Source organism: Amblyomma americanum, chromosome 1 (assembly GCF_052857255.1).
Source record: "Amblyomma americanum isolate KBUSLIRL-KWMA chromosome 1, ASM5285725v1, whole genome shotgun sequence".
Lineage (NCBI taxonomy): Eukaryota > Metazoa > Arthropoda > Arachnida > Ixodida > Ixodidae > Amblyomma > Amblyomma americanum.
The window spans coordinates 161,391,886-161,409,975 of NC_135497.1; the positions used below are offsets into that span (position 1 = coordinate 161,391,886).

Sequence of the window (18,090 nt, forward strand, 5' to 3'; positions counted from 1 at the left end):
CATGATAATTCTATTTCTTTTCATATCAAAGGTAGAGCGGACAGAAGTGCTTGACTGGTCGCCGTAAATGGTTTGCTTAAGCCGAGTTGCAGCCTAGCCAAGTCAGCCTAGAAGCTAGCGCGGCCCGCATGTTCTTGCGCATCATGTGCAGTTGTTTTGAATGGTGCCGGTTGTTATAGCGCAGGATGCTCATGATTATCAGGGTCCTTGCAAAGAAACAGCAGCAGCGTGACCTGAGGAATATATTTAGCCTTACATCAGTATGGGTAAGCTGACCTTACGTGCATCATTCAAATCGTATGGCGCGGTTACCCTCAGTAGCCCAGCTGGAGCAGCCGACATGCACTTAACCTGCTTAGGTTTTGTTCTTACGCAGCTACGTTGTTTAGGCTGTCATATGCTGCTAGGGTGCGGAGTTTTTTTTTTTTTTTTTGGAATGCTGTCTCGGATAGATGAGTTTCGGTTAACTTCTGTTTTGTACCTAATCAGAAAGCGTTCTGCGTCAGTGTGTTTTGTGGTTAGAACTTTCTGTGTAACATGCGATTTTTTTGCAGAAGGAGGCTGACCATGTCATTCGTTAAATGTTGGAACATTTATGTTTTTTTTATTTGTGATGTAACTATTTTTGTTCAAGTGTAAACTTCATAATATGTGAAGTAGATTAACGTATGAAAGATTTGGATTTGTAGAACATGAGTTAACTATGTATTTCACGGTATCACGCTGTCGATTTATCACCAGTAAAAAAGATATTAATGTGCCTAAGCGCAGCAAATTTTATAGGTGTTTGTGAATATTGCTTCTTTAGCTCACGCACCTTGCTTTCTGGATAAGTGTATGGCCTGTGCAACCATTAAGCATTGGCATTTCTGTGAAGAAAACTGTGCAAGAAACACTGCACTGTTGTTTTCAGTCATATTACATAAGTGCCTTCTGCCACTAAACTTTTTTGGATTTATTTTAACGTGATAGGGTTGAGGTTCTTGTTCTGCAGAAAATCCGGCGTCGTCGTTGTCGGCGGCGTTGTGGGCGAAAAATCCCCGGAGAAGCAACCTAGGTGGGCCACCTAGGTCACGCGACCTTGTGGCATCATCACAACCTGCTTGCCATGGCAGGTGGAAGCTAAATTAATGACAGGTCGCGAGAGGCTGCTCAGGAAGAGCAACCTTGGTCTCGCAATCCCCATCAGTGGCTGTGTCTGAAATAGCCACCTGCTGGGGCAGTGACGCATTGTTAAATTGCTTCATCACTGCGCCAGGAGTGGTGTGAGGTCTCCTCACGATGTATGAATGTAAAGCAGAGAATGACCAATTATGCATATTTGGGCATGTAGGCCGAACCTAGGCGACAAAGGAGGACTGAGCGGGAAGGATATCTAATGTTATAGCATTGCACTCTTAAGGATAGGTAAAGTGTTATGTGATGGTGAAAGAAAGAACATTATCCGTGTCTGTGAAGTGATATGCAAAGAGGACCCCCAGACCGCTGAAGGGACCCAATAATGCTATCGTGTCATACCCTTAAGGCAAGGATTAATTGTCCCCTTTAGTTTTTCCTGTCGTGACTCCTACAATGTCCATAGTATTCTGTTCTAGACAGCGTATGGCACCCACAAGAATTGTCATGCATCTGATGCTGCCCTCTATATCAGATCCTCCAGAAAGTTATGCTCATTCACTTCAGCCAGTTCGCTAAAGACCTCTTTGCTTTTTGGTTTAGTTTAGCAAAATTGGTGTCTATTTGCTGTTAACTAGTGTATTATTGTCCTTGTAGAGAGGTCTTGACTACATTTCTGATAAAGCACTAAAATCATCTAACAAATCTGTACTTGTGGTGGGAAAAAGATGAGAAGGCATTAAAAAGGTGATGACTAAAAAAGAAAAATAACTGTGAATGTTGTTTTTGTACCCATACACTTTCACTCTCATTTTATTGAGAAAGCGTGTACGGTTTGTGACATTCCTCTTTCTCTTTTCTGCATGTTTACTCTTGCTGTAGTGATGTAGTGGAACATAATTTTTTGACAATGTCTATCCTTCTGGCAGCCAGGAGAATTTCTGGGCTGAAATTCTTTTGCCACATGCCTCTGATTGGCTACTTAAGATGACTTAAAAGTCCAATTTTTTTTGCTTTTTTCATGTCCCTGATTCTCCTGGAGCGTAGTATAGCTTAAGAGTAGTTCCTTTGCTATTTTTGTGGCCCTTCGAGGCTGCCGAGAATTCCAGAGTTCAAAACGTTAAACTCCACATGGCTTAACAGAGTTGAAAGCAGAAGGAGTGAACAATAGTTTGTGCCAAGTGTGCCAAAATGTTCAGCTAAGCTTCGTAGCATAGCTTTAATTTTTCCTCCCTTTTGTAAAGATGGATGCAATGAAGAAATGTATATGGCAAAGAAAAGCAATCTAAAGTCCATTATGTTCAGGTCAGGTAGTCTTAGTACTGGTACCCTACTCACATCTGGGGCAGTTTTAGTGAAGTACAGCTTTTTTTTCTGGCCACTGACATCGTGATGGGAGCCAGTCCGTTGCAAGCACTGCTTGCCCACCACTTTTGCTGGTGATGCATTGCCACATTTATTTGCTTGTTCTGTGAGCTGCAGATATGTCTTATTGTGACACTTCACCTGTGCATATATTGTGGGAACCCTGCCCACCATCATGGCAAAATGCATAGTTTGCTGTCAGTTACTTTTAAATAGAAACAAAATAAAATGCATGTTTGTACTTGCAATAAATAAGAAATTCTTGTTCTGAAGGAATTCCATGGCTGTAAATACAGAAGGAAATTGTCTGTTGATTTTGTGAATTTGTTGGTATAGTAATGTTTTTTTTTTTTTTTGCAGTCTATGCAACGTGACTATGCCGGGGTTGTAGTGTATGCTCTGTGTTCACACATTTTTTTTTTTCAATGTCCTAGGACCCTAAGATCTCTGCTTCAACACGGCTTAAAGTCGAAGAGTTTTGGAAGGACAAAATTAATCAAGTGCCACCTAAACATGTGGTGAGCATGCTCTATCATCATGTGAACGGCTTTTCTTCTGTCCTTATGTAGGTTTGCAGTAATTAAGGTTTGAATATTTCATACTACCAGCCAATGAAAACAGATTTCAAAACTCTGAATGGCTGCTGTGATGTTAACGTAACAATGAATCAATTAATTTATTAGAAAATACTGCAGGCCCGTGTGCTGGCTCAAGCAGGAGTGAATCAGAACAGCCAGAAAAACAAATATTGCAGTTTTTAGCAACAGGTAAATGGACGGCATTCTCCAACAAAATCATGCAACAAAAATACACATGCTTGCAGTGAATTCTAATCCTCCAGTTTTCTGGGCACAAAACTATGCCTAAAACTGCTAGTTCTAGGGAAGGTGAAAACATTGAAGTGTTCATGGATGTTAAGAGTCCTCACTGCAGGAAGCCTGATGCATTCCAGAACCTTCAGTTTACTCTTCCCTGATAAGCTGTTGTGGAGAAATATCAATTGACTAATTTCTCTTTGAGTTTGCAGTGTTTGAGTATTATTAGGACGCATCAAGTGAGATGGGGAACCTGCAGTTCTATATTTACCAAATATAAACCAAGCTGTTTTCCTATTGACATTTTAACCTGCATGATGCCAGCAGTGTATTTTTTTCAGTGCGGAAAGTTCCACAACTGCATTGCACAATTAGGATCCTCCACACGCCCCCTCCAAGAGTTGCCCATAAATCCGCCCCTGCATGATGTCCTCTTTTTGCATATGGGTCCCGCACTAGCGAGGCCTGTTTGATTGCAGGTCCTACACAAGTATTATAAGCTAAGATCTTAATATGTATCTGAGCAGTTCATAGTTCTCTTTTCAAAAACCATTAATTTGTGCAATGCTGTTGTACAAACATTCATTACATGTGTTGATCAGTTTAGCTGATTTGTTAGTGTAATATCCAGGTATTTATATTTCTTGGCTTATAAAAGGACACTTACATGAAGAAAGAAAATAACAGAACATGTTGAGCGAGCTTTTTCCAGTTGTGTGCAAAAGTAGTTTTTTTTTTTTGTTCAGCCCCACCCCCAGCTGCAACACCATTTCAAACACCATTCATCAGTAGAAAAGACAGCCTTTTGTACAGACCTGTGGTCATGTTCACTTGACATTTGTTTGAACACAATGCAGTCACCTGTGAATGAGTTAGCAAATATATGCTCAGAGAGATCATTAACATAAATTACGCACAAAAGTGGTCCAAGCACACTTCCTTGAAGGACTTCTGAAGAGGTACTAAGCAGTTATAAATTGGCATTATTAATCTCTGTGTACCACTCTCTGTCTTATGTGATTTCTAAAGAGACACTAAGCACTAATGAAGGGTCATTAATAATCTCTACGTACTGTTCTGTCTTTAAAGTAGGCCTGAATATATCGGATAATATAATCAGGGACAACAATGCATCTCAATTTGTAATTTCTGTAATAGTGTACCATGAAGCTCCTTACTGAAGGTCTTTCTAAAGTAAAAAAAATATATTTGAATTTTTAATATGCCCTTTGGCATAAATTAAATGAAAAAGCACAGGCTCATTTCATTAATTAAGGAAAGCTAACAGGGCTCAAGGCCTGTGTGTCCACATGCTAGTACCTAACAGGTGACTTGGGTGGTAAACCTGGCTGTGTAAATACGGATCATGAGCTGCCCCAAGTTCAGGGCAAGTTTCCAGAAAGTGGTTCAGCATTACCTCAATGGCAGGAGCGGGGCAAAAGGGACGCGTCAGTGGAGGGGTCTGCAGTCTGGATGACCAGGGAGTTAAACTCCTTAAACCATAAACAGTCGACTGATATGTATAGTTTATTATTGGTCTTTGCACATCATAGTCATGAGGTGGGAAAATTTGTGTAATGGGCTTACATGTGCAGTGATGAAAGGTTTGGCTGATTTTATTTTTTTGCACCTATCTCTCTTTTTTGTTTTTTGTTTGGTAACTTTCTTCTTCCTTTGTTTCTGCAGGCTTAGCATTAATTAATCTGTGCTTGCAAGATATGCTCACCATCTTTAGCAGAAACTACTTACTAAGCTTTTTACTGCCTCAAGTGCTGCTGCTCTAAACTTCTGTTACTATCTTGTGGTCTGTAGCCAAAGCCGGGCACTAAAATACCAAGAAGTCACTTATTATAAAAAACTCAACCAGTTCTCGACACTAAGGTGGCACTTTATTGTTTTTGACTTGTAGTCACGAATAAAGCATAGACTCGCTTTGCTTTTGCACTTGTGTTTGTGCCAGTAGAGGACTGTAAACTGGCTGTCCAGAGTCAATTCAGTTATGTTGTGCCACTCAGTTCCACTTAGTATACATTTTGAAAAAGATAGACTTTTGTGAAATTAAGTTATTGTGAAACAAGTTTTACTATGATAGCTGTTTTCTTGAGCCTTTGTCATTGCCAGTGTCATATTTATTATCAGTAAGCAAAAGCTGTGTAATGTAATTACTCTGCATGACTCCTTTGTGATGAAAAAAAGGTGCTACGGGGGATGAAGTGTGGAGAGGAGGTTGTATATACTAACCCTCTGCAGCACCATCATGGTACTGACAAGAGCAGTCATGCAAAAAGAGATGCGAAATCAACCTCTCACTGCTTCAACAAGCGCTGAAATCTGTTTAAAGAAAATTTCTCCATACTTCTGTGCACCCAGATTTTAAAAATGCTGCAGAAGTGATGTTCGTAGCGGCCATTGTGATACAGTTAGCATCAGGTGATCTAAAAGGATTGTTGTTGCCATATTAGTATGCCCTGTACTTAATCCGGATAGTCTTGGTTGGCTATCAGGAGACATCACCATAATGGCTACCAACATGGTCAGCACGAATGTGGATATGGTGTGTATGACAGCATGCCTGTCGCTTTTGCTCTAGAGTAAGCATGTGAACTTTGTGAAGTGCTAGCTAGTAAATTAGTAGGACTACGGTCACCCCATCATGTGTATTCATTGAGTTGCTTCCTCTGTGGGTAAGGTGACACAGCTCTCAGTCACTTTTCCACACAGCATGGCAAAAAGTCGGGGAGTTTATTTCTTACATTACAGTATTTGTTTTTCATTATGCTGTTGGATTACTGAAAGCTTGTGTTCTGCTTCTGACTTTACAGGATCCCGCCAAAAAAATGTATGTTCTGTCCATGTTTCCATACCCCTCTGGGCAACTGCACCTCGGCCATGTCCGTGTGTATGCCATCAGTGACACATATGCTCGCTTCTATGCCATGCATGGCAAACAGGTGAGGCTCTTCAGTTTGCATGTCACTCCCTAAGTTGACATCTGGGCTACTCAGTGTGTTGCAGTGGCTGTACCAGGAAATAATTAATAGAACTGGTGCTTAACCTGCTTCAGAAACCTTGTACATCGTTTTTTTTTTTTTTGCGTGTGTTCCTAACAAAAAGGCAGGCGCCACAGTAAGCGCTCTTTTCACATACTTGAAGTCAGAATAATGGAGGAGGAATAGAAGGTGTAAAAACGGATGGCTTGTACGTGATTGACATCACGGGTGCCATGATGGTTAACAGTGCAAAGCTTCCATGGTTCAGGCTGGAGCAGGTGGCAATAAACAGGTTATAGAAACACGTATATTCACTCTGCTTCTGGTCCACCATAATGGTAGCTGATGTAATGTTGGTACAAGCCACATATAGAAATCGAAATAGAAATATGTATTTATAGACTTTTCAAAGTAGAAATGCCAATGTTTCATACACACTGTGGAGAAATCTGCACAACAAAAGCTGCACACGGTAACCTGTGTTTGATGTGTACTGACATAAACAAACTTTCTCTTATACCATTGGTTTGTATATGCTCAAATTTCTCTGGGTATACGAGGCGTGTCCGGGAAGTAAGAATACACCGCACGCTGCCCAATGAGTTACAAAGCTAGTCGAGAGTTGGGAGCACTGCCATATACTTTGAACCCTTCCCTCTCCCCTCTGGTTTACCGTGCTCCGCCAATGCATGGCTGTGTAGCACACTTTAAAGATATCTGCGCAGATCCAGACTTCTGCCAAGCGCGGGGTGCAATCCATGATGAGCTTTCTCCATGCATGCAAGAGGCGAACCAGAAGTGGCTGTGCGCCATCTGACCAGTGCTGTTTCTGATGGTGTTAAGAATCGACAGAATGTTGTGAAGTGGTGCCGTAAAATCTCAGAAGGAGGAGTGACCTTTGCCAAATTGAAGATGGAATTTATTGGAATAGGCGGGTGACAATGGACAATATTTCATGAAAACAAACTTCATGCCTCCAGTTACAATAATTACCTCTGCTGCATATTGAGAAACCTTGGAACAGTTACAGCAGTGCATTTAAAGCAAACAGCAGGGACTGCTAAGAAGTGTCATATGCCTGCTTCATGACAATGCCCGGGTTCATACCACGCACACCACCACCTTGCTTCTGGCAAGATTTAAGTGGAAGGTCTTGGAACATGCCCCTCATAGCCTGAACCTCGCACCTGGTTATTATCGCTTGTTTGTTGATCTGAAGAATCATCCCACTGGAAAACCACTAGCGATTTCACAAGAGGAGTCATGGCATAATTTACATGATATGCAGGAGACTTCTATGAACATGGCATCGAAAAGCTGATTTCCAAGCTAAATAATTGTTTGGATCATCAAGGTGAATACGTGGAAGAATGAAATATAAATGACTACTTTTGGGTTTTGAGGAGTAAAAATTTTTCAATGCTGTGCTGGGCCTTTGTATCTTTACTTTCCAGACACACTTCATATATGGGGCATACAGAAAGTAAGTTTAATATTTTTTTATTTTGTGAGAAGTGAAGAGTGATGAAAAAAGTATTTTATCATTTTTCAACATGGACCGCAGCACATCCAACACAGGTGGACCAGTGTTTCACCGTTGCCTGTATTCTGAAAGGAAAAAGTTCTTCATATTCGCCCTACAGCCACACACCACTGCTTCAACCTCATCATCCTTGTTAAACTTTGTCAGCCTATGCTACACCTCCACTTTTCTTGCTGTGCAGCTCATAAACTTGCTGAAGTGGCAGGCAGGTATCCCCATACTGTTCCTTCACTCATCAATGAATATCACTGTTTTTCACCCTTGCTTGTCAAAAAACAAACAGCTGCACACTGCTCCTCTCAAGCGCACACTTCCAAAGGGACGGCCATCTTTTGCATACTCTCGTGACATCATATTTTATGTCATGGTGATGGACCACAACACACTGCCCAAACTGGCAGTGTGGAACAACGTATCCAGCATAGAACCGCACACTGCAGGATTGCAATTTTTAATCAGCATTTTGAGGTAAATTTTTTACTCACCCTTATTGCAATGGATTTGGGGTTAGTACCTGCCTGGCTCATGCCATAGAAGTGGCTAACTTTCATCTTTGCAAAATGGCCCAACTGGCCGTTTGAGTTAGCCAGCCAAGTGGACTTGCATGACCATTTGCTGGGAAAACAATGACCAAAATTTCTACTGGTCTTTTGCGAGTTCTGCCTTTGCGAGTTCTGCCAATGCTGGCAGACAGTAGTAGCAGTGCACTTGGCTGGCTGAAGTTGCTTTTATGAGTGCAGGTCTGATCAACTATGCTGTGTGCTATGTTATTTTGCTATGTGCAATGTTGCTTTATGTGAATTAATTTCAGTATGCAATCTCCCTGGGGAGTTTTAATGTGAGGAAACTAGTACTATAGAAAAAATGTTGTGGCAGGTGTCAAGGCAAACATGCAACTTATTGTATATGTGAATGGGGCCTGTGTAGGCCATATAAGAAATTCCCCGAAAGGATATAAAGGGACACTAAGAGCAACTTCATTGAATTTTTTCCAGTAGCAGTTGACTCTATATCTCAATCTGGGTATGTAAATGTTTTTTCTGGCAGCAAAAGGCCCATTTATGGCTGAGAAAATATGACTGAAAAATTTTCCTTCCACTTGATTTGAACTTGTGATGCCTACACCGAGAAGGGCTGGTTGCACGCGTTTTGAAGTGTAGCATAGCCTCTGGGATCTGCACCCAAAATTCAATGTCACAGCATGCAATTTGCTTGCGAAATCGGCCGCTGATGGCAGATCTTGTATTTTATTTTGTAGTCTTATAAAATATATTTTGTGGTCTTATAGCTTATAAAATCTCCTTTTTCGGTTAAAGTGGTTTCCTTGTCATTGGGATGCTGTAGTATATCAATACAGGCAAATTTCAATTTATCTTCGGTGTCCCTCCAAGAGTCATTATACAACACTCAGAGGCACGTGCAGGACTGGTCATGAAATGCGGCTGAATTTATTTTAATGCTCATGCATATAGGTGTGACTAGGTAGAATTTGTGCCTCACAGGTAGCAGAATTTTGACTCAGTTCTACGAGCTTCTTTCGTGCCTGCTGCGCATATGCTTATGGTAACACTGATTATCAAAGCATGACCTGTGGAATGCACAATAGTAAGTTGTTGTCAGAACTTGTTTCATAAGCATTTTTATTATTATGGATCTTTTGTGAGGTTTGCTTCAGTTTAAAAGGGAGCATTGTTGGTTTTACCATCCAATTTATCGCTTTTTTGCCTTGTCTGAATAGCTGCTTCCTCAATGCAGGTTATCCATCCTATGGGCTGGGACAGTTTTGGCTTGCCAGCCGAGAATGCAGCTGTGGAGAGGAATGAAAATCCCAGAGCATGGACAGAAAAGTGGGCTTTTCTTTCTCTGAAGACTTTCGTTAGTGTGAAATTCTGAGTGACTCCACATGTACTTGCTGTGGCTCAGTCAATGGTTATGGTGCACGGCTGCTGACCCGAAAAGACGCGGGTTCGATCCCGGCTGCGGCAGTCGAATTTCGATCGAGGCAAAATTCTAGAGGCTCGCGTTCTGTGCGGTGTTAGTGCATGTTAAACAACCCCAGGTGGTCGAAATTTCCGGAGCCCTTCACTACGGCGACCTTCATAGCCCGAGTCGCTTTTGGACATTAAACCCCATAAACAAGCTTTGTTGTTGTAGATATTTGAAAATATATGCTAGAAAAGGGTTTGTGTCAGATTCTAATTATACTCGATGAGAATGTTTCCTCATGCACTTTAGTGGTCTTAAGCACATAGACATCCTTATGAAACTTGAATGTGGCAGATGTGGGCAATCTTGTATTGCAATGGGGACACCACAGGAATTATGCTTCTTAATCTTGTTCATGGTTTCAGCACTTATATTCCCATTATAGGTGCATTTCAAGGTTGTGGTCAGTTGTGAGTGATCACTTATTGAAGGTGAAAATTTTAAAAGCGCTGTGGCATATGGTACTGTTAAGGACGGGTTGTGCAGTGTTGAATTATTTTATGTGTACCCAGGTTCATTCTAGTCTGCTGCAGAAATTCTCAAGCCAACATGCCTGAGGTCTGAATGGGATGGCAGCATTGCTCGGTGGAATGGCTGTGTTAATTTGTTTGCGTGAACTTGGAAAAGGTACCATAAGTATCACAAAACCAGCAAGTGGTAACTGCGCTGCTGTATGCCATGTCTCCACTGTGGTAACATGGGGTACACATACTTTCCGGGATAAAAGTCTCCAGGATACACAAGCAGCAAATAATCTGCCCAGCTCTGTTATCAGCGCTTAGAGGCAACACTTGTGGAGTTGAGAGTTAGACATGCCTTCTCTCATTTGGGCTGGTTGAATCGGGACATATTGTGGTGCACTTATGGACCAAGACATTGCATTCATCCTACAGTGTGTGTGACAAGAGTACATATGTTGCACAGTTACACTGAATTTTGCTACAAAACCTTTCTCTCGTGCCCTTGTCTCAGTCCCACTGACTATTCTTTTGTATAGACATTGCTCTAGTACATACATTGGAACAGACATTGCTTCACAGGGCGCAAGTACCCAGAGAACCTTGCACTGCATACAATACATCAAAGCTATCTTAAAGCTGTGCAAGTTAGTGAATTCCAGTATGCTTGAAGAAGACAAAGTCGGCCATTCCCTAAAAAGAATTGAGGAAGGCGTTTATAATTTCCTGAGTAGCAGAGAGCCTTAGCACCACCACCGCCGACATTATAAAACATTGTAGAACGTTTGAAGCTCTTAAGCTGCGTCGAATCACTCCTAAATTTGGAAGACTGGCCAATGTCACCTCTGTAGCCAGTGTTGAAGCCTGTCCTCCACATTCTATGGCTGATATGATACGAGAGATTGTGCGCGAGGTCCAGGGACACCTTCTGCCGTGCGGAATATCTGTGGCATAGTTGTGCACCGCTGGCAGATGTCGCCGCCCTGTCCACTCCGTGGGCCCAACCTAGCAGCGCTTTGCATATGGACAATCGGAGCCACTTTGCCCAAGGTTATGCCACTCTGCCCAATGTTATACAAAGGAGGCGCACCTACCCTGAACATGTGGTTCGTCAGTAGCGAAAGCCTGGCTAGAACCAACGTCGTGACTTTGTTCGCCTGGACTCTTATGGCGATTGCTGGTGCTCTCAGCCGTTGTGTTACGGTGTTGCGTTGCAGGGCATATCGCTAGATATTTACGCTGCCGTTTCCCGACTGCTCAAGACTACCGACCCCCGGCGAATATTCACGGACAACTGCACACCGAACAGCAGCGATCCCCGACTATGTCCGCTTGGGACACATACCATTCGACACATTTGCAGAGTTCATCACCTGCATTTGATAGCAATGTGACGCCACCACCTCAGTGCCAACGACAGTCACCTTCCCCGCTTCCCCTCCGCCTCCGGGAAACTAGGAGGCGTGGCCAATGTAGGTGAGGCCGCCGGCGAGTCGATGATGTCCATACCTCTACCCGTGTTTATGTTGAAGAACAAATTGGAAGTGTTTATTGATGGTGTGAAAACAATGGCTCTTGTAGACACTGGAGCTACAGTATCTGCTATGAGTTCGAGGTTTAAGAACCGTTTAGGCAGGAAAGTAATGTTTAGTGGTGGTGGTGGTGGGGGGGGAGACTGTGCAGCGTTATTCCGTGGTGTCGGTGGTGAACCTTTGGTTCCACTTGGTGTGTGTGCTTCGGATGTTGTTATTGGTGGCCTAACGTTTAGAACAGAATTTGCAGTGCTGCCTCGGTCAACGCATGATGTGATTCTTGGGATTGATTTGAGGGAAGAGTGTGGTGCAACTTTAGACTGTTGTACGGGAGAAATTGCCTTGAATTCTTCACTACTTTTGGCTCTTGATGACTCAACACCTGATTTTGGAGCATTTGTGGTGGAAGAAGACACTATTGTACCAGCTTTATCTGCAGCATTCGTGCGGGTTCTTTCTATTCACAGTCAGTGCAAATCTTTTGAAGCTGTAGTAGAACCTACGACACTCGCCTGCTCTAAGAAGAGTATCCTCGTGCCTTGTTGCGCCGTTCCCGTGGTCAGAGGCCACACCAAGCTGTGGACAGTCAACCACCCTGAAGAGCCAGCTGTGTTGCTTTGGGGCCTAAAACTCGCCCGTCTCGAGGACGGCGTGTCAGGTTCTGTCGCAGCGTTAACCAGCTCTGGCATTGAGGAGCACGTGCAATGAGATATGGAGACACAAGTTAAGGCTATGATTAATGCGTCTCTTTCTACAACCGAGCATCGCATTCTAGTGGAACTACTTCTGAAGCACGTGATCGTGTTCGACTTTGCCAAGGATGACTCAACACCGCTGCCTACCAGTCGTATTCGTCGCACGATCAACACCGGGTCCGCACCTCCGATACGCCAGAAGCCTTATCGAGTCTCAGCAACTGAACGTAAGTTAATAGATGACCAAGTTCAAGAGATGCTTAAGCGCGGCATTATTCAAGAATCTTCTAATCCTTGGGCAGCTCCAGTTATCCTTGTTAGGAAAAAAGATGGCACATGGAGGTTTTGTGTTGACTACCATCGCTTAAATACAGCCACAAAGAAAGACGTCTACCCGCTTCCACGTATAGATGACGCAATTGACTGTCTGCACTCAGCTTCATACTTTTCTTCAATTGATTTGAGATCAGGCTTCTGGCAAATCCCCATGCACACTGCAGATAAAGAAAAACGGCATTCATAACACCAGATGAACTTTATGAATTTAACGTTATTCCTTTTGGATTATGTAATGCGCCTGCAACATTCGAGCGGTTCATGGATACAATCCTTTTGACGACGTTGTAATTTTTTGCAAAACATTTAGTGAGCACAACAGCCGTCTGGATATCGTGCTTGATTGCATGGAATGAGCTGGTCTTGCCCTGAATTCAAAGAAATGTCATTTTGAGAACCATGAAACAATTGTTCTTGGTCACTTAGTTGATAAAGAAGGTGTTGACCAGATCCCAAGAAAATTGAAGGTGTCAAAAGTTTTACAGTGCCCCAATCAGTAAAAGAGCTGCAGATCTTTTTAGGGCTCTGCTCATACTTTTTACGCTTTATACCAAGGTTTGTGGACATTGCTTACCCACTCACACGTCTACTGCATAAAGATGCACCATTCACTTGGACCAGCAAATGTGACGCAGCTTTCTGTCATTTGAAATTTATTTTGACCTCGGGCCTCATCCTACACTACTTCTGCCCATCAGCACCAGTTGAAGTGCACACTGATGCAAGTGCTATCAGTATCGGCGCTGTACTTATACATCGCCGTGGCCACGATCAGCACGTGGTAGCATATGCCAGCCGCTCGTTGAGTAAGTGCAAAAGGAATTACACGGTTACTGAGCGAGAATGTCTCGCCGTTGTTTTCGCTGTACAGTGCTTCCACTCCTATCTGTATGGGAATGCTTTCACTGTCGTGACTGACCACCATTCGTTTTGCTGGCTAGTGAATCTTCGTGACTGCTGTGCATGGCTCGTTCGATGGGCTTTGCGCCTACAAGAATTTAATTTTACTGTGGTGCATAAAAGCGGCCGTAAACACTCAGATGCTGATTGTCTTTCGCGTTTGCCGCTTCAAGCGACTGATGACGACGCAGACAACGTCGATGAATACTTGGCTTCACTTTCACAAGCCTTCCCCGATGTTTTCCGAGCTGAGCAACGCAAAGACCAAACATTAACCTCTTTGTTTGATGCCACCAAAGATTCTGTAAAGAACACTTTTTGCATTCGCGAGAGATTATTTTATAAGAAGAATTTCGCTTCTGGAGGAGCACACATGCTTCTTGTCGTGCCAGAAAGCCTACGCATCACAGTTCTTGAAATGATGCACGACGATGCCATGTCTGGGCACTTGGGAGTGGCCCGTACACTCCACCGCACACAACAGCGATTTTACTGGCCTAAAATGCATTCAACTATCCAGCGCTATGTAGCCAGCTGTGTGCAGTGCCAACGCTTTAAGCTGCCGACTTCAAGTACACCGGGAAAACTACGGCCAGTCACACCTCCAGCAGCACTGTTTGAGCACGTTGACATTGACCTTCTTGGACCTTTCCCATGGTCCTCTAAAGGAAACCAATGGATTCTTGTGTGCGTAGATTATTTAACCCGTTGTTGTGAGACAGCCGCGATACCAGCCGCTACTGCGTCTGAAGTATCTCATTTCCTACTCCGATTCGTCATTCTTTGGCACGGCCCTCCTGCAGTTCTTATTAGTGACCGTAAACGCCAATTCACAGCGGACGTTGTCGAAGAACTTCTCCGCCGCAGCGCCTGCAGTTTTCGCCACTCAATGCCATAACATCCTAAAACAAACGGTGTGGTAGAATGCACAAATCGGACGCTCACCACCATGCTGGCTATGTACGTTGCTGCAGATCATAAGGACTGGCATGGCGTCCTCCCGTTCATTACTCCTGCACACAACACAGCACAACATGAGACAGCTGGCTACAGCCCCTTCTACCTGCTCTATGCTCTCTCGCCTTGCTGTCGCCTCGACACCATACTGCCATTTTCCATTCATCATTAGCCTTCTCTTGCTACCACACTCTGCAGAGCTGAAGAAGCTCGCCAGCTTGCCCGCGTTCGAATTTTATCTACACAAGAGCATTCTAAGCACTGCTACGACGCCCGACACCTACAAGTTTGTTATGTTCCTGCTGATACTGTGTGGTTGTGGACACCTCTACGCAAGCGTGGTCTTTGTCAGAAACTGCTGTCACACTTCACTGGACCGTTTGTTGTGTTAGAGTGCATAAGCGACCTGAATTACGTTATAGCATGCCTAACTGCAAGTGGTCGATGGTCACGCCAGTCTCAGGTGGTGCGTGTAGCCCGCCTCAAGCGATTTCATCCGAGAGGTTCTGTTTGACTCGCCCGACGGGCTTTGTCTGCGAGGAGGGAAATGTTATGCACCTTCATCAAACATCGATTGAAGAAGAAGAAGATCAACGGTAGGGATCGGTAGAGGAAAAAGAAGAGGCAGGGCAGAAGTACGCTTGTAGGTTTCTTCGTGGTCCTGCTTCGATCGATCCCTCTGTAAATGAACCCCCGTGCATACTAAGCACGTAACAATAGCTTATTGGAGTTCAAAATATATTGTACATCTCCATGGGTCAGTGCGGAAGTGTATTCATGTCTTGTTATTTTTTGTTTTACCCAGAACAGAATTGGCAATGTGCAAAAGCCAGTAGAATATTGCAGCACTGGTATATGTCATCATTTAGGGTAGACAGCATGATGCTGATTCCTTTTATATACAGTTGACTTCATTGCACTTGCACGTATATTCATTCTGTAAAATTGCACAGCAGAGTACACATATATTTTTACATAGAAATTGAGAACAAAAACCTTTTGCTTAAAATCTTATCTCATTTCTGTTAACTTCTGTAGGCATGACATATTGGGGCTCAAGGTATCATAGGTCATTGTGGAACTGGATTTATGTTTCCTTGTTTTTTGTCATAGCCAGAATGGAAGTGCTATTTGCAAAGGCCAGCACAGTATTGCAGTTGCATTTAGCCTTGAGGTATATGAAAAGTAAAATGTCTTCCCTGTTAGGTTTTCTATTGGGAACTGACGTGGAGTGTTAGGAATTCGTTTAGAAATTCTCACTTGGAGTAATGCAAGACCTTCCATATGTGTGCATTTGTATAAGTTGCAGATGTGTTTCTCTTTTTTTTCTTCAGAAACATAGAGTCAATGAAAAAGCAGCTCAAGGACTTAAACTTCAACTTTGACTGGAGCCGGGTAAGTAACCAATATCACAAAAGGGCCTAGTCAATGCTATTACTGTGTCTTAAAGTTGTGGGCACATATTAGATAATGCATGTCACAGCTGTACATGCTTTTTCTTTTTTGCAGGAGCTCTCAACATGTGATCCAGGCTATTACAAGTGGACCCAGTACCTGTTCCTAAAACTTTATGAAAAAGGACTCGTTTACCAAAAAAATGTAATGTTCATTTCTGTGTAGCATTATTCATGTTGCTTGTTTCTCTGGGTGTGGCAGTGGTTATGAAGAGGAGGAAAATAGATTGAAGAGAAAGAAGGAAGCAAGCAGCATGGTGCACAAAATTGGGAGTGGAGCTTCAGACACAATGCATTGATTTGCAACTGTATGTGTACAAACCTTTACACTATCTGGTTAGTGTCAGCTTCCTATTATATCTGGAAAGGAGTCTATATAACAACATTAAATGCCTTCTTAAATACAATAATACATCTGTTAGAAATTATTCATTACATCTCATAACCAAAACTCTTTCAGGTATCATTTAAAATTTCTATTCAAAATGCATTTTTTGGCCTAAATAGCATATTCACACCTCAAGAAAGCCACTTTAGTGGTTTTCCAACAGAAAACACCAGTGGTTAATTTTTTACAGGCACATAAAATCTTTCTTACGAACTGTCAAAATAGTTGTAAACTAATATTAAAACATCAGGATTTATGAAATCATCATCCTGGTGGTCATAAAATCATTTTGTACTTCGAAGACACACATGATGTGAAACATTTAGAAAAAAAATTGACATTTTTAGTACTGGTGGCAAAATCTCTCGGCAAGAAAACGATGGAAGACATGATACCAACCTCACTGTTTTGTAAAATATTTTTTTCAACATTTGCTAGCAGGGATAAAAAGCATCCTGTTTACAATGTGAAGGATGCTAAAATTGCCTGAAGTGAAGAAATTTCTGCTAGTTAGAGCACACTGTGAGAAAAAGCTGTGACTTCATAATTAATGTACACATTTGTGTACAAAGTGCTTAAAGGGGCTCTGAAAAACCTTCTGAAGAGAGCACATCAACTCGCTTAATCGCTGCATTGTGTTGTCATGAACACCTGAGCCAAATAATACACTTCTACATTGAGCGGAGAACCCACAATCACGTGCTAAAGTTGGCTAGCCCCTTTCCAGCGACTTATTTCATGCTCGCACCCTCCTCAGTCGCTCACACCTGCATATACCAGTTCAAAGATGGCTATTGGTTAGATTCGTTCAGACATCAGGCAGCTAGCATGGCCGTGGCCAGTAAGCCTCGTAGCTCCGGCGGGTGCCAGGAAGCTCCGCCCCCGGTCGTGGGGCCGACGGAGGAGCGCTGACCTTCCAGCGTGCAAAAGTCATGAGAGGAGAGGGAAAGGCGCGAATAGGCTGTTGCGCCGCCTGGCCGGTGCTGTGTGCTGCGGAGAAGTCTTTATTTGGCGGCTTTATTGAGTGATTATATCACCATTTAAAATACTATCGCAAGAAGACTTCGCATGCTTTACATGTATGTTTCACTGTTTTGACCTCATTAGGCTCATCAAATTTTAAAACCTCTTCATTTCCCCCTTAACATAGCCATTTTGTCTACTACACAGCATAACTCCAATCAAAAATAATTGCTTCTTTATAATTGATTGATTTCGTAAAGATAAAAACTTGTATAAATTACGCGGAAAACTCTGTTGTTGCAAGCAGAAGGCTTAGCTAGTTACCAGAGTACAGAAACCATATTTTGGTTGCATGTTTTCTTGCTTGTAATGATATTGTAATGGTGATACGAAGCATCCGGGCTGCATGTTGGTGGGAGCTGACGGCTGAGGCCCCTGGACGCACTGAACGGCATGGGCAATGGGGGGGTGTCCTCGCGTGTGGGCAGGTCGGGTCATAGTTCTGGTCGCGGCAGCGTCGTAATTTCGTCGTGTCTTGTGGTCAAGGCGAGGGACGCGGCTGGGGTGAGCGGCGAGGTTGGTTCAGGTCTGG

The 18,090-nt window shown here is 43.0% G+C and overlaps 1 protein-coding gene across 2 annotated transcripts in view; it reads left to right on the top strand.

Annotated features, from left to right (window-relative positions):
* Positions 1–104: 104 nt before the first annotated feature.
* Positions 105–18,090, top strand: part of LeuRS-m (Leucyl-tRNA synthetase, mitochondrial) — a 52,566-nt gene continuing 34,580 nt past the window's right edge. The window contains exons 1-6 of one of the 2 annotated variants that reach the window (XM_077647524.1): positions 105–266; positions 2,916–2,999; positions 6,119–6,247; positions 9,585–9,676; positions 16,028–16,088; positions 16,203–16,292. In XM_077647524.1, the coding sequence (XP_077503650.1) occupies positions 186–266; positions 2,916–2,999; positions 6,119–6,247; positions 9,585–9,676; positions 16,028–16,088; positions 16,203–16,292 (537 nt within the window). In that variant the 5' untranslated portion in view covers positions 105–185. Of the gene's footprint in view, positions 267–2,915; positions 3,000–6,118; positions 6,248–9,584; positions 9,677–11,467; positions 11,750–16,027; positions 16,089–16,202; positions 16,293–18,090 lie in introns of those variants that run through there. The other variant, XM_077647525.1, reaches the window with a different exon arrangement.